Source organism: Stenella coeruleoalba, assembly GCF_951394435.1.
Source record: "Stenella coeruleoalba genome assembly, chromosome: X".
NCBI lineage: Eukaryota > Metazoa > Chordata > Mammalia > Artiodactyla > Delphinidae > Stenella > Stenella coeruleoalba.
In genome coordinates this window covers 14,408,693-14,430,139 of record NC_137152.1, presented here as the reverse complement: position 1 = coordinate 14,430,139, position 21,447 = coordinate 14,408,693, and the positions used below count along the sequence as shown (strand labels likewise).

At 35.8% G+C, this 21,447-nt stretch overlaps 1 protein-coding gene across 9 annotated transcripts in view; it reads left to right on the top strand.

Moving 5' to 3' along the window:
* SCML2 (Scm polycomb group protein like 2) overlaps nt 1–21,447 on the top strand; it is a 108,860-nt gene that overhangs the window by 74,746 nt on the left and 12,667 nt on the right. For 8 of the 9 annotated variants that reach the window (XM_079910156.1, XM_079910155.1, XM_079910158.1 and 5 more), the window contains exons 8-11: nt 13,606–13,823; nt 17,535–17,661; nt 20,176–20,379; nt 21,091–21,273. In XM_079910156.1, coding sequence (XP_079766282.1) covers nt 13,606–13,823; nt 17,535–17,661; nt 20,176–20,379; nt 21,091–21,273 — 732 coding nt within the window. The remainder of the gene's footprint in view (nt 1–13,605; nt 13,824–17,534; nt 17,662–20,175; nt 20,380–21,090; nt 21,274–21,447) is intronic. The other variant, XM_079910160.1, reaches the window with a different exon arrangement.

The window sequence follows — 21,447 nt, the reverse complement described above, 5'->3', positions numbered from 1 at the left end:
TTAAGCTTAAAGTGAAAAATAGGTTTTAAATATAATTATCCTGGGCACTGTTAGCTGCTGCTTTGAATGGTGGTTTATTTTATATCGTGTCTGCGCGCACAAGTGTATGGTTTAGCTTTTAATTAAAATTTTAAGGGAGTGGGTTTTAAAATCTAAACTTTTGATCTTTAAAAAAAATGTAATTAGTCATTTTATATTGTAGTCTTATTTTCTCCTATGTAACATTTTCCTTTGGAATTATTTAAAAGTTAGTCTTTTTAAAGTTTTATTGAAGTATAGTTGATTTATAATGTGTTAATTTCTGCTATACAGCAAAGTGGCTCAGTTATACATATATATATTCTTTTTCAGAGTTAGTCTTTTGAGAAATATTTCAAAGTTTCCATGTGCAAACAAGAAATAGCTCTGCTCCCCACCGCCATCTCATTCTCATTTTTTTAAAAAACAAAACCAGAAATTATGGTTGCTTTTGCTCTTTGTTTGGGTAACCAGAGGAGTATGTGGTTTCTATAACTTGTGCTTCACCTCTTTAAATTTTAAAATTAAGATTTTATAGTTTTTCAGACATACCTTTACCAAATTTTTCCCTATTTTTATATGACTATGTGTGTTCAGTAAACACCACATAAAGCAGCACTTTTCCTCTCTCTCTGTTATAGTGGGTCAAAAGTAGCAGAGGTACATAAAATTAAGGCTGTAAAAAGTTCAAGGTGTATCAGTCCCACCCGAAAGGTTCTGAATAAAAATTCGAGTATTTGTTTAGATATTTGCCCTTAATGTAGCTCAAAATAAAATACAGACTAATAATGCTTAGTATATTTAGTACTTTTCCTGTTTGGTATAAAAGAAATAGGTAGAAATGCTATCAACCCAAATTATTTACTAAAAAGCCAAGAAATTTTCAACAGCTGATATTTTCTTTTTCATACGTACAGCTTGGAACAAATGTTTTGCTTGTGCAAATGAGACAGCTATTATGATGCAAAGAAGTATCTTGAAGAAAAAAACAAATGTCCTTTTTCTGTTTTCAGCTAAATACTGCAGTAATTGCAAGCAGAGCCTGAAGCTTCTTTCTTGTTTCGGTTCTGTGATATATTTTAACAAGTTCTCTTGAGACTATTAAAGTGTCTTGGTTTTTAGGACATGTGGTCCAGCGGGAATAACTTTGTCTACATACGCAGTGAGTTGGCAGTTAGATTTTTGCATGTCTTCTCATTTGTTTCCAGATTCTCTGACCCAGGGTAACCTTTGGTTCTTTTCTGAAGGCAGGAGTGAAGGAAGTTTGAGCAGGTGACTGATGATCACTGTCTATACAGCCCACAGACAATATGCGAATTACTTTAGCAGCCCTCTTAATCCCCCCCCCCCCCCCCCCCCCCCCCCGCAACCAACAAATGCAAATAGTTTCATCCCATTTGCTAGAAATTCAGGCTTGCTCCGGCAACATGGGCTTTGTTGTTAACTCGCTTTCTTCAGAAAGGCAGTTTTATTCCTGGTAGAGGAGAAAGGCTATCAAATGGAACCTAAATCACCCTTGTGGTAAATACAGCAACAGTTTGGTTCTCTGGAATATTTCTAAAGGTAGGAATTACCCCAAAAGTTTCTTTCTATTGCAGTTGAAGTTTGGTTAAAGAAATTCATTGTCTGCTTTGTTAGCTTTTGTATATTAAATATCCCAGTCATTTCTGTTATCTAAAAAAAAAAATCCTCTATTTTGTTCTAAATATTACGTGCTGAAATTGTTGGCACTATTATTTGATGAGTCACTTCTAAAAACTGTTTTACAGTACAAGGGAAAAGTCAGATTTTGGTTATTTCCACCATAAAAATGAATTAAAATAAGAAAGGAACAACCCTATTGTAAGTCAAACTTGATCACTTAAATCTCCAGTTTATAATTAAACGTTGCCAAGTGTTTTTCTATAGCTTTGAGGAATACAACATGATTTTTCACTGGTATTACGTGAGACTTATTAAAAGGACTTTTATGATATAGAAATGTGGATAACATATTTTACTAATTATTGTGTCAATACATTTAATGTGTTTTGTGGAAATTATAGTGGTGACTGCTATATTTTTTTTTAGCATAATGGAAGTCACTCTATAGAAGTCATTCCATAAGAAAAAAGACGTTATGGTTTAAAAATTGAGTGACTTTTAAAAGCTCAGTCTTGATAAACCATAATGGAATAGAATATGAAAAAGAATACATATATATATAACTGAATCACTTTGCTGTATACCTGAAACTAACACAACATCGTAAATCAACTATACTTCAATAAAATAAAGAAAAAAGAAAAGCTAGTCTTGTTAGGTGAATTGTGAATTGACCTGAAACAACTGAAGTTGCTTCTTTTTGTGTGAACTTTCCTCTCAAAATATTAAAGATTTTGGAAACTGTCATCTTCTTTAGTAATGTCATTTTAACCAAAATCTTGGTTTCTCATGAACTGAGCCAGATATGAGTAGTAATTGTGAAATAAAATGATCTTCACGGGAAGCACCCCCAGTGAAGCTGACAGGAGTGGTTTACAAAGCATCTATGATCCGAAAGTAGAAAACAAGTATATTTTTAAAACAACACTCTTAAAGCCCTTCTAAATTCTAATTGTAATTTGTAGCTTGTTCTTGCATTTTTATGATTTCCTTTCTAGACTAAATACATATGAGAAATAATTATATAACAGGGTAGAAAAATAATGTAAATTCTACTAAATTAGATTTTCTTTCTTTTTTTTCTTCCCCCCACCCCCCGTACGCGGGCCTCTCACTGTTGTGGCCTCTCCTGTTGCGGAGCACAGGCTCCGGACGCGCAGGCTCAGCGGCCATGGCTCACGGGCCCAGCCGCTCCACGGCATGTGGGATCTTCCCGGACCGGGGCACGAACCTGTGTCCCCTGCATCGGCAGGTGGACTCTCAACCGCTGCGCCACCAGGGAAGCCCCAATTTTCTTGTTTTAATTTTGTATGTATGCCAAGGGTAAAAGGCCTTGTCACTTAGGTATGGAGATAAATAACTGGACTTTTGTAATTTGTTTAAGTTAGAGAGCTATCCTTTCAATTTTGTTTGGAAAAATTTTCCCAGTAACATTTTTACAAGTTTTAAATCACCTTAAGATAGAATATTCTATGCAGGTTAACGTATGTTTTATAAGGTATATGTATGAAGAATTTCTTCTTTCTTCTTTAATCTGTTTACCTTAGATCTCCAAGCCCTGTTTTGAAACGGGGGAAGGAGTGACTCAAAGCTGCAGATCCTTTCAGTATATTTGGTTTTGGTTTACTTGTCCAGACATAATTCTTGAAGGCTACTGGAAGAGACATAGCAGCACTTTCCAAATGGAGACGCTCTATCAGACCCCAAAAGCAAGTTCTTTTAAATGAGATCTTTATTTTTCCGAGTGAATGATTTATTTCTTTTTATGTGAAAGTTACCTTCTATTATATGTTTAAGGTGTTTTTAATACTGTAAAACTGTGGTTCTTGGTGATGAGAGAAATCTACATGGTTCATGAAGGAGAATCAGGAGGGGCAGTGGAGGAGCTAAGGGTTTGTTCACACTACTGGACTCTCACCACGCCAACCAAACCACCTCTGCTTGGTCAATGAGCAGGGAACTGGGCAGAGCCCTCAGGTCAGAATAGATAACTGGCTGCAAGGCCCAACAAGGGTTAAATTCGAAAAGACAGGTCCTGTCTCCATAAAAACCAGGATAACTACCACTAAAAATTAGAGATCTTGTTTTCCTTTGTAACTTTTTTTCCCTTGTAGTGTTGAGTGGTAAAACAAATAAACCTTTTAAAGTGAACAAGGGGTGAGGGTCAAAAAAGGACTTCTGTGTTTGTTTTGGGCAAGTAAGAGATAGAGTAAAAAAGTGGTATGGTAGAGAAGTCTTTAAGTAATGATAAAAGGAAGAATGGTAAGCAGAGACCTGTGGGAGGCAGGATTGAGGTGTGGGAAGGTATCTGACCAGGACAGAGAGTGCCCCTGCTACTATGAATGGTAGGCCCCATATGTCTCTGATGGTCAACTGCTTGGGCAATAGAGATGCTTTTATGACTATGTTCTGCTGAGTAAGCTTCTCTGAAAGATTTCTGCCTTGGTAATGAGGGGATCTGCTCTTTAATTCTGAAACTGCTGGAGACTGAGCTGTAGATTCTAAAGGTCTCTATAAGGTATGCAGTGAACCTGTGTAGGTTTTTCTAATGTTATTTTTAGTGGATACATATATGCTAGTCTAAAAGTTGTATGGCTTTTTATCAAAACAGAATATTATAATGCTTATGTTGAATAATTGTTTTCTCTAGAGACATCTAAATATTTAGAGTGACTGGTTATATTCTTATTCAAAAAGTGGCTAGGTTGTTTATCTTTGTTGGGGCATTTTATATTTTTAATGAAAAAATTGGTATTTATTGTAGAACATTTAGAAAACAAAGATAAGTGATGAGTAAAATCTAAAAATTGTTTATATTCCTGCCATCTGGATATAATCACTGATAATATTTTTGGTGTATAAACATTAGGAAACTTTAATTAAAAAATCAGTAATGTTCATTGCCAAGAGTCATTGAGACCGACTGAGGACAGCATATGTTGTATTCTGTTCCATGTATACAGAATTGTATTGGTTTGGTCCCATCTACTTAAGTAGTCTTACTCTGTTATTCTAGTAATTAATAGATAAATATAAAATGTGTTATGATTGTAAATATTTGAATTAGAGAAAATCCACAAAAAAATTTAAAGAGTAAAGAAAGACTATCAGAAGATGCTCCAATATTTGATGCAGTTTTTTTCCTTAAGCGTTTATATTCAGCCAAGAGAATTGAAAAAACTGAAGCACCTAAAACACTGGATTATTAAGGGCATGTTGATAGTTTGTTTTCAGTATTACTTTAAATATTTTTCTTTGTTGTTTACATGTAAGCTTCCTCAGATTTGAACCTGAAAAAATGTTTAAGCCAACCACTTAATTCTGCATTTTGTTCATTAAGTTTATAGAAAATATTTTAATTAAAAGACCGTGTCTTTTCATTTTTTCCCTCACTAATTAAAAATAGTACCCGGTTTAAGCAGAGAGCGTGGGCTTTGGGGTGAGATAGACCTGAATTTGAATCCCATTTCTACCACTTCTAGACTAGATGTGTGATACTGGATTGGATGTTACTTACCTCGCTGAGCCTCTATTTCTTTATATGTAAAATCGAGAGAATAATACTTGCTTTACAAAATTGTAAACACAAATTTTAATAATATATGTGAAGTCTCTGGCTCATTTGAAGTATACAAATTTCTCTTCCCTTTTCTCCCCCAGTGTGTTTTTTTAAATGAGGTGAAATTCACATAATATAAAATTAACCATTTAAAAATGCACAAATTCAGAAACACTTATTAGTACATTCACAGTGTTGTGCAACTACCACCTTTGTCTAGTTCCAGAACATTTTCATCACCCTAGAAGGAAACCCCATACCCATCAAGCAGTTGCTCCCCACTCCCTCTTCCCCCTTGCCCCTGGTTATCACCAATCTCTATTCTGTTCTATGGATTTACCTGTTCCAGATATTTCATGTAAATAGGATCATGTAGTATGTGATTTTGTGTCTGGCTTCTTTCATTTAGCATAATGTCTTCAAAGTTCATCCATGTCATAGCATGTATCGGTTATTCCTTTTCATGGTTGAATAGTATTCCATTGTATGTATATACCACACATTTGTTTACCCATTTATCTATTGATGGACATTTGAGCTGTTTCCACCTTTTGGCTACTTTTAATAGTGCTGCTATGAACATGCCCATACATGTACTTGTTTGAGTCCTTGTTTAACTTTTTCTTGGACCACCAGACTGTTTTCCACAGAGCTGCACAACTTTACATTCCCACCAGCAGTGTATGAGGGTTTCAATTTCTCCATATCCTTGCCAACACTTGTTATTTTCCTTTTTTTAAAATTATAGCCATCTTAGTGGGTGTGAAGTGGTACCTCACTGTGGTTTTGATTTGCAGTCCTTCCTTCATTTTTGAATGGAATGTATTCTAGAAGTTGATTTTTAAGTTGGTTGATTAGTATTTGAAGCGTATTTTTCCAAGAAATCTGTAATGTTGTGATCAAGCTGTGGTCATCTATTTAATGCATAAACTACCTGAATTGTCTCTATAATAATATAAGATCAGAGACAAAACTTGAATATTAAACATTTATTCATTTAACAAGCATTTATTGGATGCCCATTATGTGGCAGATGTTGGAGATATAACCAGATGTTGGAGATATAACAGTGGAACCCTAGACCAGATGTTGGAGATATAACAATGGAACTTACATGGTTCCTTCCCCTAAAGGAGCTCACAGTGTGTCTAGACAGATAGATGTGTAAGTAAAGATAAGATGCTGTAAGATCTGTGCCAGTAGAGATAAATGCCGTATGTGTGGTATATGACCATTAAGATCCTACAGTTTGCCTCGGAGCTTAGTGCTAGAGTTTTACAGAGCTGGTAATTGAGCAGAATTTCAAATAATGCATGGTAGTTTAGCTAGTGACAAGGGAGGGAAGACTTTTCTTGGGTCAGCCTCTGCAAAGGCAGTAAAGGTCAGAATGTTTGGGGATCTGAAGCAGATGATTATGGCTGAATCTATAATGATAGATGGGGAAGAGATGAGATGAGGCTGTGAAGATATCTAGAGGGCCTTGGATACCAGGCCAAGGAGTTCAGATTTTAGCATATGGGTAATGTGGCATCACTGAAGATGTTTAAGTGGAAAAGTGACATACAATTTGTATTTTAGAAAGGTCATGCTGATGTACTATAGAGTATGTATTGGAAAGGGCAGCTGGGAATGCCAATTAAGAAGCTAGTATTGTAGCTTATGTGAGAAGTCATGAGGTCTTGGACCAAGTCATTGACAGGCATAAAGAAGAACACAACTAGGAAGTACTTAAAGGAGGTAGGCTTGGTTAGACATGTGAAGGGAGGAAGAGTACAAAGATGACTTCAAGATTTCTGACTTCTGGTAATTTGGTGAAAAAAAGGTAATGGCATTCATCAAGATAGAGCATATAGGATAAGCGTGATGATTCTCCTTCTGGACATGTTGAGTTTGAGATGCCTATTTAGATTATCTGTTAGCTATTGAAAACACAGCTCTGGAACTTGAGACAGGCCTGTTGGGGATGTGGTGGGGGGAGGTAGGCACGTGAATGCTTGAATGAGCAAGAGAACAATTTGGGAATCATTATTATGTGTAGGCAGTAGCTGAAATCAAGGGTGTGAACCAAAGTGCTCAAAACTGAGATGAGGGTGGGGAGAAGATAGCTAATCCTGGGGGACACCATAGGAAAAGTGACAGAGGTACAAGGAGAACAAGGAGGGAGTGGCCATGTGAAATCCAAGAAAGAATTTTAAAAAGAAGTGTTTAGTGCTTGCTGGAAGTCAAATAAGATCAGGAAGAAGCATCATTGTCAGTGGCTGTTAGGAGGTTATGGGTGATGTAAGCACACAGATTCCCTAAAAAGAGGTGCCTGAAGTGTGCTTGCAGAGGGTTGAAAAATGAGAAAATGACAATAATAGTGACCATGAGCTAGTCTTTCAGGAAGTTTGGTTATAAAAGAAGTGAAGGTATTAGCTGTAGATAATGTAGATAAATAGGAGTTCCTTCTTTGGAGGAAACTTCTTTCTTCCATTTGTTAGGCATTGACAGCAGTGTTTCCCCATTATCCAACCCATTGATGGAAGAAGGCAAGGAGCACCCTTAGAATCTGGGAAGGGAGAGTGAGAATAGAGACAGGGATGGTGATGGTGTTGATAATAACAGCTAACATTTATTGAGTGTATACCATGTGCCACGTACAGATTTCAGTTAATTTGCCCAAGCTATTATTTCTCATAGATATTATGTGGTAAAGCTGGATTTGAATGTAATTAATCTGGAGCCAGTGTCTCTGCACTAGATAGTAAGAAGCAGGGGAGAGAATAGGTGTAAAGAGTGGCTCGTACCAGAGTTCCATGTCCATCTGATCTCTACCCTGCTTCTTCCGAGAAAATTCATAGTCCTCAGCTAGTTCCTGCCTTCCAAAACGCCCGCTGTGATAAGTGTCAGGAACATGCTTCCTTGTTTCCTTTTCCACTAGTAACTACCCCTTGTGGTTTCCTTCAAGAGTTTTTCTTAGCTTATTTGAGGTTTTCTAAAAGGATTTTTTATTGCAAAAAATAAGGAAATAAGTGCATTTAAAAGACTGTCAGTATGCTTATGAAAAGGTGAAGTCACTCTTATGTGACAATAATAGTCCTTTAAAAAAAACTATTCAAAAAGCTAGTTTCCGAGGTAAAGCAAACTCTGTCCGTTATGAACGTTTGATTCCTAAAGCAAGATTTCTGGGATAGGATTGTGGCTTCTCTGGTACAGGTGTGGGGAGAGGAGAGAAGAAATAGGGTAGTGTCTGAAGATACCAGTCCAGGAGGCCAGTGCTATGGTGTGGGATGGCAGCAGGAATGAAGGAACGAAGTTCATAGGGTTTACACTTGATTCTGCCTCCCCTTGGCTTTTATTGCTGCCCGTGACCCATCAGTTTGTGGCAACATGGGCTCTATGGAACAGGGAGCAAAGTTCCAGGTAGGGGCATTGGGTACCTTGACTGAGTTTCTATGAATGCCAGGCCTCCAGGTTGGATAGTTTAGGTGTAACCATCTCTATTGATATCTCCATGTTTTTCATAATTGAGGCTTGTGTTGCTCTTTGGTTTTATAGTTACCAGTATGAAAGATCCTTAGAATAATGACAGTTTCATTGTACATGCATTTTTAAAATAAGGAAGATGACTTGCAAAGAATTCCTCAGTCTGAAAAAGTTTCCCAAGTCAAATGTTTACAGTGACAGATTTTTTACTTAATTTTGTTTTTTCCAAACCGTATTTTACTTTTCTATTTTTGGCTATCATATTTTGATTTTGTCTATTTCTAGCCTCAAATTCAAGGCATCTGTTTTTACAGTAGTTTCTGCCCTTGTTGTCATATGGTTATATATATAGCATTCAATCTGTTTGAGGAGAAGGAAATCATAAATCTGTCTTCTTAAGGAGATAGGAATTATATATATATACACACACACACACACACAAATATACATATAAAATATGAACTGTATGACTGGGACCATATTTATTTCTTCTGGATTTCCTAAATTGCCTAGATTGGTAAAAAGAACACACTAGGTATTAAGTAAATGGTGGATGGAAAAATCTGGAGAACAGTAAGCAGCCATACCTCTATCATGTCTTTTTAGATCAAAAGCAAGATACATATAAATTTATATCTCTAATCCATTTTAGTTCCTCTTCAAGTCAGCCATGTGTAAGCCAAACCAGCACATGTATAACAGTAACTGGAAATAGGGGTTGCTGTTCATTTCTAAGTGTATTTCCTTTTCTATGGTAATTGTATGTGCTACTCTCTTTTCATAGCTCAGAGAATGCAAGCAGTATCTTTCAATAATAAAGCATCTTCATGTGTCAACAGAAACATACATTTAATGAGTACTGTTTGGCAATAAATACTAAATAAGGTTAAATCTCCAGGCATGAAACGTTTTACCAGCATGTTTTTGTCTGTACTTGTTAATGTTTTCTCCTTATAAGTATGCCTCCACATCTGATTTTAAAAAAACTCAAGACTTCCTCTGTCAGAGAGCACCTAGCAACTAGTGAATTATCATAGGAGTTCACAGGGTTGTCTTTTGGACCTTCTTCTTCTTTTTTAAAACACATGCACTTTGACTCAGGGGAGTGAATTTAATAGGCTTTTTTGTTAGAGGACAGAAAGCAAGGTGGCATATTAGAAAAAGCATGCACTTAGGAGATAAAAGTCTCTTAGCCAAATGGGTGATCTTGGCAAAGTTACCTAATCGCACAGAGCCTAAGTTTCCTCAGGTATAAAGTGGGGAATAATACCTACCTCATAGGACATTTGGGAGGATTACATGCAATAACAGATATTGAAGCACTTAGCATGTAACGGGTAGCCAGTACATGTTGGCGTCTACCTCCTTTCTTTCTTCAGTTCCCCCTGTTCCAGGCTTCCAGGGCTACTCTTGACTTTATTTCCTGCCTTCTGATTGTTTCCCAAGATTTATTCATTTCTTTTGCATTTTCATAATTGAGTAACTTCATATCTCTTGGACATTTTTCTTACCCAAACATTGTCTGTTCTACCTGAAGATAAACTGAGGAACCAGGTATCTTTTGTGTTAGGTGTTCACATAAAACTTTTATTAAAGATGATTAGCACATCCTTCTGTATATTTTACATACTTTTTTCAAAGAGGTTTTTACTCACTTTGTAACCACTATGAACACATGGTTGTAGTGCTATATATAATTTTCACCTTATCTTTTAAACAAATCTATTTTCTTTTTCAATAGTTTAATTAATACTGAATAGAGTTTTAGCATGGTGTGTGTATGTTATATGATTGCTCTTTGGAGGAGAGATAAAAATACATGTATAATATATATAGTTTAATTTTGCTGTTCAGTGTATTGAATGATTACTCATTCCTCTTTAAAGTAGTTTAAAAAGTATTTTGTTCTAGATGCTGGGGATATGGCAGTGGATCAAATTGAGTCTTTGCCGTTGAAAAGCTTGCTTTCTAAAGTGAAAAATTTTTAATTTTTTATAATGCATTTTTCTTGCTTTGGTCATACATATATATATATACCATGCATCAAGGAGTTTTATTGTAATAGAATATTATATTTGGGGGGAATATTTGAAGCTATGGCTCAAATATTTTGTGTCCCAAGATTTATTAATATCAAATGTCAAATTTTTTAGATCAAATAGTGATTTCATTACATTTGCCATGTTCCACAAAGTAATATTTTATTACAATTCTTTATATAAAATATACTTGTTTTGGAGGTCTAACATTGGCTTGCAGGTTGAAAATATTTTTCATTCATTTAGTAAACATTTTTTGAGGACCTCCTATACGCCTAGGTTCTGTCTTAAACTAACTTAGTACAGGAATTTAAACTCATGTCCAGAGCGCAATCTATTTCCTTTTCTTCATGCCATATATTAAAAGGTGGGGACAAGAGAATGAGGATTTATTTGGATTTAGTTACTGGGAAGGGGACATTACCTTGGAAAGAATTCTTTTTGAATGGTTGGGGGAAGAAAAGCTTATTATAGGAGACTAAGGAAGCCCAGAATAATAAGGAAACTGAAGTATGAAGTATAGGCGATTCTTCTTTGTATCTTGGTAGTGAGTAGAAGGAAGATTCATGCAAGGGCTTGAAAGTACCAAAAACTAGGGAAGGAGACTTCAAAATAAGGGATATATGAGGGTTGTAAGAGAGAGCAAGGAGTTGGGGATCAAGTGATTAAATACCATGAAGAGAGGAGATAATTGAAACTGTAATGTTCCAGAGGAACCAGAGAAGATAGTTATTAGGACAAAAGTGAAAGGGGATTTGGCTTAGAAGAGTAGGGAGAAAACTTCATTTGATATAACAGGAAGAGATGAGAATGAATGAAAATAAAAGTATTTTAAGATGGAGGAATGGGATGGTTATGATCACTCCCAAAAGATAGCCTTTAATCTTCTCATAAAGTACAGTAGGGTCATTTGCTGACTGGAATGGGGTGAGAGGGAGAGGGGAGCTTAAAAAGGGGAAAATGTTCTGCCATTGAAACATACTTGGAAATCAGTGAGTTGCAGCAGTGACACCCCAGTTGAGGTTAGCGTGGATGTTACAGTGATCTACAGTATCCCAATGTTCTGTAGCAGGAGTTGGCAAACTACAACCTGAGGGCCACATTTAGCCCATGTAGCCTGTGAGCTAGGAATAGTTTTTATATTCATAAAGGGTTTAAAAAAAGAGAAAGACAAAGAAGATTGTATGACAGAGACCATATGTGACCTTCAAAGCCTAAAATATTTACTCTCTGGCCCCTTAAGGAGAGAACTGACCCTTGCTCAGGACCAGAGAGAGCAAATGATAGTGTGACTCAGTGGTTGGAGCTGACATGTTGGACATGATCGAAGATAAGGGGGTGATAACGTAAGGGATACTAGTTATGAGGGTTTTGGTGGAGGTGGACAGTTGGGTGCAGGTTGATAAGGGGGTAAAGTAAAGCCAGAAGAAAGCTAACAGATTGGATGAAAATGGAGAGGGCTTGTGGCTAGATCTCACAATGAGAATGAAAAGCATGATCAGTTGGTATAAAGCAAAGATGACAGGTAAGGAAGTTGGAGGTGGAGAAGGGAAGCACAGTTGGTTATCTTGGAGGTAGAAGAGCTTCACAAATTGTCTATTGATGAGATCGGGATGATGGAGCATCAGAAGTATGATATTTAAATTCCTGAAGATGATAACAGGGAGACTCTGTAAGAAGAAATAATGTGAATTAGGTTACTAGAGTTATTTGAAGAAAGTGGAAGTGGGTATGGAGTATGAGGTAGATGATGGTAAAGAGTTAAACAAAGGCTGGTGTATGTAGGTAAATTACTATAAATAAAGGGAGGGGGAAAGTGATGGTGGCAGTTAAGTGGTCTTCCATTTGCCCTGGCAGCTGTTCCATTCTCTTGACTAGGTAATTGGTAGAGGTAGATAAAAAGGCTGCAGGGAAGATGTGGGAGGTCATAGGAGGTCACATTTACACATAGTCTTTGAGGATGGGAGAAGCAAGGTGGTAGATTCATTTCAAGTTGTAAAATGAAGCCCTCAAAATAAAAGTAGTTGATTTTTTTTTTGCACAGATGTATAAATGTGTTACTTATACAGCTCTTCCTGTAAAGACTTTTTGACGTTAGTACTATTTACTATAAAGTAAAGTTCATTTTTTTGTACTAATGAAATTATTAAGGGATTAATACTAAAAATATCTCTCTTTACTTAACTATGAATATATACAAGAGTAACCTGGCAGGTAATCTTCATTTGGAATATTAAAACTGTCTTGATTGGGCTACAAATAACTAATAGATACAAATCACTTGGGCATGATAGTGGTCCTTCCATGACAATGTTAATGTAGAGTCTATATTATAGCTTATGAAGCTTTACTATTAAACATACATATAGGAACATAATGTATTTTAGCCACTAAAAAAAAAAAAAAAAAAAAAAAAATCTAGTTAGGGGGATTCCCCTGGCGTTTAAAAGATGAAGCAGGAGCCGTTGGTAGCTGCTTTGTTATGTTTTTCTATATTGGTGGCCAAAATGATTCCTGTATTTATGGCATAATTTTCTGAAGGAAAAACTCTTTTCTGTGCCAAGGACTAAAAATACGAGAAGCAGACAAAAGGTAAATTGACAGAAATTTTCACTGTGCTAATTAAGTGGGAAGTTACTGGTTCTTATTATAAAAGCCTCTATTTTTTCTGGAGAATCAGACTATATCCTGATAATCTGAAATCTTAAATACCAAAAACGTCATTTTAAATGGTACCTTTATTTTAAGTGGTTTTCAATGAATGACCTTTGGAATATTTTTAAAGATTGAGTTAAATTTCTTTTGAATCATAAGAAGAAAATACCTTAATTATGTCATTTATTTTAATTGTATTTTTGTGTTGTGTGTTTTTTCCCTCAGTTCCTGTTACAAAGAATATAGCAAAAACACAGCCTTCTCCTTCCAAAGCAACCCAGCGTTCAATGCAGTCTCTACAGAAAACTGCTGTAATATTACCAACACAGCAGATCAGGAAATCAGGTCGTACTAAACCACCTGCACATACTTCAGTCCCCAAGAAGGGGAGTTCTGTTAAAAATATCACACCAAGGAAAAAAGGCCCAAACTCAGGAAGAAAGGTTAGTTGTATCTCCTACTAATTTGCATTACAGGTCTCTGTAGTGCCTTATTATTAAACACACAGTTTAGGACTTACTAAGAGTGTTATGATGCCTTTTAGGAATGTACCAAGAGTGTATAAGGCTTTTTACAAGGTGGAGCGGGGAGGGGAACGGAAAGATTGGGAGTTTGGGACTAGCAGATGTAAACTATATATAGGATGGATAAACAACAAGGACCTACTATATAGCACAGGGAGCTATATTCAATATCCTTAAACCATAATGGAAAGAAATATGAAAAAGGATATATAGCTGAGTCACTTTGCTATACAGCAGAAATTAAACACAACATTGTCAATCAACTATACCTAATTAAAATTAAAAAATAAGTATATAAGGCTTTTTAAGGCCTGTGTAACAATCAAGATTGTTATTTCTTTTCTTGGATAAATTTAAAACTAAATAGTGTTCGACCTCTTCAAAACCACATTGAAAATACTGCATGGGTGTATTTATGTTCGAGCCAGTTTATTTAAAACTCAGTATATTTTAAAAATCAATGTGAAGTGAATTTTACTGTACATAGATTATACCTCAGTAAAATGGGGGTGAGGGGGAAATCAGTGTGATAAATTCAGTGATGCTAAAGTCACATCCTACCTAACTGACTCTCCCCCAAAGAAAACAACTCTAATACCTGGAAGTAATAGAAAAAGCAGCTACCCGAAGACACTAGAGAATGAATGGAAGCAGACAGACTGTGGTTGGGGGGAATACACATAGGAGGAGGGGTGTTATACGAAATGCTATATTCAGCAAACATACTCTTCAAGAATGAAGAACTAAGGACATTTTCAGGTAAAAGCATACAAAAAATTCATCACTGGCAGACAAACACTATAAGAAATGCTGAAGGAAGTTATCTCTAGGTAAAAATACTAATGACTTTCTTTTTGCTTTTTTCCTCTTAATTTCCTTATAAAAATAGGACTATTTAAAGCAATAATTATAATACAATACAGTCTTGTGGGGTTTATAACATACATAGATATAATACATAAAAAAATTATAGTATAAAGGCTTAGGGGTTGGGGATATGGATTTGTAGCATTGCAAGGTTTCAACATTTTCTGTTAAGTAGTACAATATTAACTTTGTGTGGATTGTACATTGAAACTCCCAGAGCATATTGTAAAAATACAAATGCAAAGAAATATAGCTAAAAAGCCAGTAGGAAAATTAAAATAGAATTCTAAGGACTATTCAGGTAATCAACAACAACAAAAAAGAGGAAAGTAAGACAGAGGAACAAAACACAGAGGAAACAAACAGAAAACAAATAATAAGTGGTAGACCCAGACCCAAACTTATTAATAATTACTTTAAAAATTAGTAAACTAAACTTTTCAATTAGAAGACAGAGATTATCAAAATGGATTTTTTAAAAGATCTAAATACATCCTGTCTACAAGAAATACGCTCTAAATATAAAGACATAGAATCTCTCTAGATCTGTTAGAACTGAGTTAAATTTCAGCAGTATTACCTTAAACATTTCTGAGTTCAGCCACCTGATATCAATATATATAACGTTTCTATTTTGTTACAACTAATGTTTGCAGTATGGAGCAAAATGACAATACCATTTTGATTTTAAAAACTTACATTGGTATTTTATTTTAAAAGGCATTCAAAATTTATAAAATAAAAATCAAAAGTCAGGGCTTCCCTGGTGGCGCAGTGGTGGCCTGCCGATGCAGGGGACATGGGTTCGTGCCCCGGTCCGGGAAGATCCCACATGCTGCGGAGCGGCTGGGCCCGTGAGCCATGGCCGCTGAGCCTGCGCGTCTGGAGCCTGTGCTCCGCAATGGGAGAGGCCACAACGGTGAGAGGCCCGTGTACTGCAGAAAAGAAAAAAAAGAAATCAAAAGTCAATAAAACTGAATATTTTTCAAATATAAAATCATAAATATTGAAAAAATCAAATAAGCACATTATTCTAATGTAAATTCTTAGCAGATGAAATTTTTTAAATTAAAAATAAATTATAAGGGGACTTCCCTGGTGGCGCAGTGGTTAAGTCTCCACACTCCCAGTGCAGGGGGCCTGGGTTCAATCCCTGGTCAGGGAACTAGATCCCACACGCATGCCGCAACTAAGAGTTCGCATGCCACAACTAAGGAGCCCTCGAGCCGCAACTAAAGGAGTCCACCTGCTGCAACTAAGGAGCTGGAAAGCCACAACTAAGGAGCCCTCCTGCCACAACTAAGACCCAGTGCAACCAAATAAATAAATATTTTTTAAAAATAAATTGTATAAACTTAAGGAAAGTTAATGAAATTTAAAGGCAAATCATTTATTTTAAATGCATTTTAAAAATTAAAATGTATCAAGGGTGTCATTGATGCATATATTTAGTACATATTTTCCAGTTGCTGAAAAAGTCTTTGTGATTAGCTGGTATATGGTCAAGATATGATAACTCCAAAAAGTTTCTCTTCATTCTTTTACTTTCAAATAATTCCAATGCTGGTTTGACAATTTTGAAGAGATCTTTTTGAAAATATTGTTGTATGGTGGTGAGGAGGGGCAAGGGAAAGATAATGTAATTTTTTTGATAATAAACTTTTTTGTTGCAAAGGAAGCATTTCAATCCACCTTCATCTTTTTTGGCTTCATTATTTCATCATAAAAAGATGAAGATTCAACTCTTTGAACTAGAGTAAGAATTGTTTTTGCTGTACTCTCCTTTGTCAATTATTTTCTTCCCTTCCTTAAGCATTCTAGAAGTATGGAAGTGTGGAAGCACATTTTCCAAATAAATGTATTCAATTTACATTGTTAGTGCAAACACACTATTTTGGTATGTCTTAAGTCAAAGGATTTAGATTTTAGATTTTTAAAATACTGAAAGAACGAGAATATATTGACACAATAATTGTAATTTAGTATTTTCAAAATAATTTACTAAGATACTGTGAACCCAAATGACAGTCACTAATTTAAACAAATAAAGAAAAATCCAACAACACTGTTTGTGTTTTTCTCCTTTTTCCCTGCCTTTTAAATATCTTCTATTATTGCCTTTTCTAGGCACAAGATCCCCTTCTCTGATACTGAAGAGTTGTGTTAGAAGATAGCTCCTAGAAAACCCCAAGAGTTGATATAAAATAAACAAAACACTAGTGATGTTAATAATACCCATGAGACATTTGGTTCTTACATACAATAGGCATAATTTTGTATGGACTTCAGCAAGCCACTGACAATTTTGTCATAATTATCGTATGTAATATGGAGAATTGCAGGCTAGATATGGTAAAAACCCAGATGAGTGACTGCTTTCTGAAGACAAACTTTGTCCTCTGCCTTGTTGAGTTCCCCCACCCTCATCTGATGAATTGCTGGATTAGATTTCCAAACTACTTCAGCAGTGTAAAAAACTTACTGGGAACCTCAAAAATAAAACAAGTTTTACAGAGTGAATTATTTTGGCTAAAGTGTGACTAGTTGGAACAGGGGGTAGCATTGGGAATCCCAGCCTCTTGGTCTCTTCCTCTCCTACCTGACCAGCTTATGGGCCCCTCTTAGGAGCACAGTTTGAAAAGTACTGCAGTTTGTGACACAGGGATTTCCAACCCAGAGGACTTCAGACAACTGATCATTTGTGAACCAGTGATGCCAATAATTTTATGACCTCCTTATCTAGGAATATTTTTTTTTTAATAGGAAAAACGTATTCCTGTTGTATGTTCCACATCTTCAGCTTCTGTCAGTATGCTGGCCAGAGGACGTGGTGGTGTTTTATATGATAAGGATACTGTTCCTGGATCATCTAAAATAGTGATGTCTACAGGTAAATTAATATTTTTAAAAGAGCGTAAAATTAGTTATCTTTTGTTGTATTATTTTCAGTGTCTTTGAAGTCCTGGAAATAAAATAAGAGGGAAAAAAGATGATAGTAAACATTTCTTATAGCATTTTTCATATTAAAATATTTTGAAATTCTGATTGTTCATTTTGATGTCAAGGAAAAACAGTTTGTTTAAATACATAAGTCACTTGAAAATTCAACACCCTTAAGATATCCCTCTTGGTAAGATTTATAAAATTTACATTATTGTCAAATCTATTCTTGTTTTCCCATGATCTCATTTCACAATTTGTCTTTTTTGTCTTGTATGTATTTTTAAGGTACCTCAAACCTTATTTTAATGCCTTATAAAATTTTCACAGATCCTTGCCTGTCAGGGGGCATGATGACTTTAAATTGTTTTTTGCTATGTGAAGAGTGTGAAATGACAGACACCCAAACTAGTCAGTCCCTTTTATTTGTCGTTTCCTGCAAATTTCCTTATTCCTTTCCTGTTACTTAAAGCAAGTTTTTTTGCTCCCTCTCCTAGATCCTTAATTATCTCTCTTACATTCTTCTGTTCCTTGGACTTTTCCCCTCAATTTTTCTTTTCTTATTAAAAAGAAATTATAATTTAATTTTTTGAAATAGAAATCACTTTAAAAATGATTATTGTAACATACCCCCCCCCCTTTTTTTGGCTGTGTTGGGTCTTTGTTGCTGCGCATGGGTTTTCTCTAGTTTTGGCGAGCGGGGGCTACTCTTTGTTGTGGTGCATAGGCTTCTCGTTGCAGTGGTTTCTTCTCTTGTTGTGGAGCACGAGCTCTAGAGTGCAGGCTCAGTAGTTGTGGTGCACGGGCTTAGTTGCTTCGCAGCATGTGGGATCTTCCCAGACCAGGGCTCGAACCCGTGTCCCCTGCATTGGCAGGTGGATTCTTAACCACTGTGCCACCGGGGAAGCCCGTTACATACCTCGTTTTGTCTCTTTATTATTTCTGATTTTTAGTCCATTAGGAGGGGAGCCTAGCTAAATGAGTATAAACATTGAAATCCTTGTTTAGCTCACTTGTGTTCAGTAGAACTTTGTCCATGCCATCAGCACCTCAGGTTAAGTTTTTAATAGGTGTTTCATTTCTGTGACAGAGTCTATCCTTCCTCTGGCTATTGCCACAAAGCTTAAGTATCATATATTTCAACATAGTGAAAGTGAGATTAATTTTTTTTTGGTTTTTTTTTTTTGCGGTACGTGGGCCTCTCACTGTTGTGGCCTCTCCCGTTGCGGAGCACAGGCTCTGGACGCGCAGGCTCAGCGGCCATGGCTCATGGGCGTAGCCGCTCTGCGGCATGTGGGATTTTCCCGGACCGGGGCACGAACCCGTGTCCCTTGCATTAGCAGGCGGACTCTCAACCACTGCGCCACCAGGGAAGCCCTTAATGGGTTTTTATTGTACTAAATATAGACTGTATACATGAAAATTTTGCAATAAATTGAGTAGTGGATAAAAATAATGTGCCTCTTGATTTAGGGGGACAATATATTTTCTGTTAATAATTATATTACGTTGTGTGTTAATTTGTATTTGTTGATTCTCAGTGAAGAAAAATTATAGAAACTTGACTGATTGTGATTATAGATTATTTGCTTCTAAATTCTAAATGCTTTTATTATACGAAGGGAAGCATTTATTTTTAAAATTTTCTTCCATGAACCTCGGCATGTATATAAAGAACATTTTTATTTTCTTAAAAATTAATGAAAAGGGCTTCCCTGGGGGCACAGTGGTTGAGAGTCCGCCTGCCGATGCAGGCGGACATGGGCTTGTGCCCCGGTCCGGGAAGATTCCACATGCCGTGGAGCGTCTAGGCCCATGGGCCATGGCCGCTGAGCCTGTGCGTCCGGAGCCTGTGCTCTGCAACGGGAGAGGCCACAACAGTGAGAGGCGTGTGTACCGCAAAAAAAAAAAAAAAAAATTAATGAAAAAAATTTCTCTAGGTCATTAGAACTTACTGTGACACATATCTGAAATGATTTGGTTACTTTAGAAAATACTATATAACGAGAGTGCAATATTGTTGATTTAAAATAAATTCAGTCCAAAAGGAGTGTGCTAATATGACCAGTTTTGAAAGAAAATTCTTATACTGTGATTGCTGTTAAAAAGTGAAAATATTCTTGACTTTAAGCCATTTTATATAACCTGAGAATGTGTGAAGAATTGTTTTATGATGTTACTAAAACTTGTATTGTTTTTATTATAATCAGTTTGGGCAGAATTCTAGAAAATTGAATAAGCATTTGGATTATTTATTTCTAGATTTCATATATTTACAAAATGTGAAAATATATTTACATACATATTTTTAGGTAGCAGAAATGATCACCGATAGTAACTATGTTTAGGTTATCTTTGAGTGAAGCGTGGCTAATGGGATATACAGTGATTGATTATGTAGTGTTTATGTTCCTTCTAACCAATCTCATTGTTTGTTATATCTATATACACATTTTTAATCAAGTCTGTGTCTATGTAAACAAATATGGAAGCTCTGGCCCTTACCTGGATCAGAATAAAATCCAGCAGCTGCCCGATCACTTTGGCCCAGGCCCTGTCAATGTGGTGCTCCGGCGGACGGTGCAGGCCTGTGTGGATTGTGCCATTCAAAGTAAGACTGTTTTTGGATTCCTTAAGCCAGATGATCGTGGAGGAGAAGTGATAACCGGTATGCTCATCTAATCCTTTATGAGCTTTTATTCCCTAATTTGTTTTTAGGTTTCAAGAAGGCAAGGATTTTATAATACATAGATTATTTTATAAATTTATATTCTGTTAACTATAATATTTGAATACTATATTAATGTAATAGAATATGGATAATAATTATATGTTTATAGACTTTTAACCCTGGTTTGGAAAGTTTAACTTTCAAAATAGACAAATAATGTCAGAGTAATACTGTATATTGAGGTAAGAGGTACAGATTTTTCCTTTTACCTGCTGTATTAAGCTCACTATAGATAAAGTGAGCTTAATATATTTTAATATTTTTAGAAAACAGACTAATCTGTAAGAATCTCTAAGTAAAAAATGTGATTCAAGAAGTAAGAGGTAAGATACACATGGCTTTCATGATTGTATGATCAGATACTGCATTTGTACCCATGGAATGTTTGGAAGAGCAGAAACTATTGTACATCAGTGGGTTTCTGTTGTTGTTGTTTACTTTATGAATATTTTTAAACGAGAATGCTTTTATTAGTTCAGACTATGTGTTTGAATGAGAGGAACTTTTATAATTTAAGATTATTCCTTTATAAATTACAAAAACCACACGTTAGATTTATAATACATTTCCTAAATTGATGACTTTCATTTTGATGTGGTTCTCATCTTTCTGTGATGTAACTCTGACATCTTTTCTTCCTTATAATAGCCTCCTTTGATGGGGAAACTCATTCCATCCAGCTCCCTCCAGTGAACAGTGCATCATTTGCTCTTCGCTTTCTTGAGAAATTGTGCCACAGCCTGCAGTGTGATAACCTTTTGAGTAGCCAGCCTTTTAGCTCTTACAGAGGTAATGGTCATAGTCCTGCAGAGCATGATCAAAATAATTCAGGTAAGAGAAAATGTAAAATTTTATACTGTGCTTCTATTTTATATTAGATTCTACATTAACTTGAGAATCTTAAATAATTCAGTTTTTCCTGCGTCTTCCTCAAAGTAAACCTTTTAGCCACAGTGAACTAATTAGACATGTATAATATATAGTTTTTATTCATTCAAAGTGGAA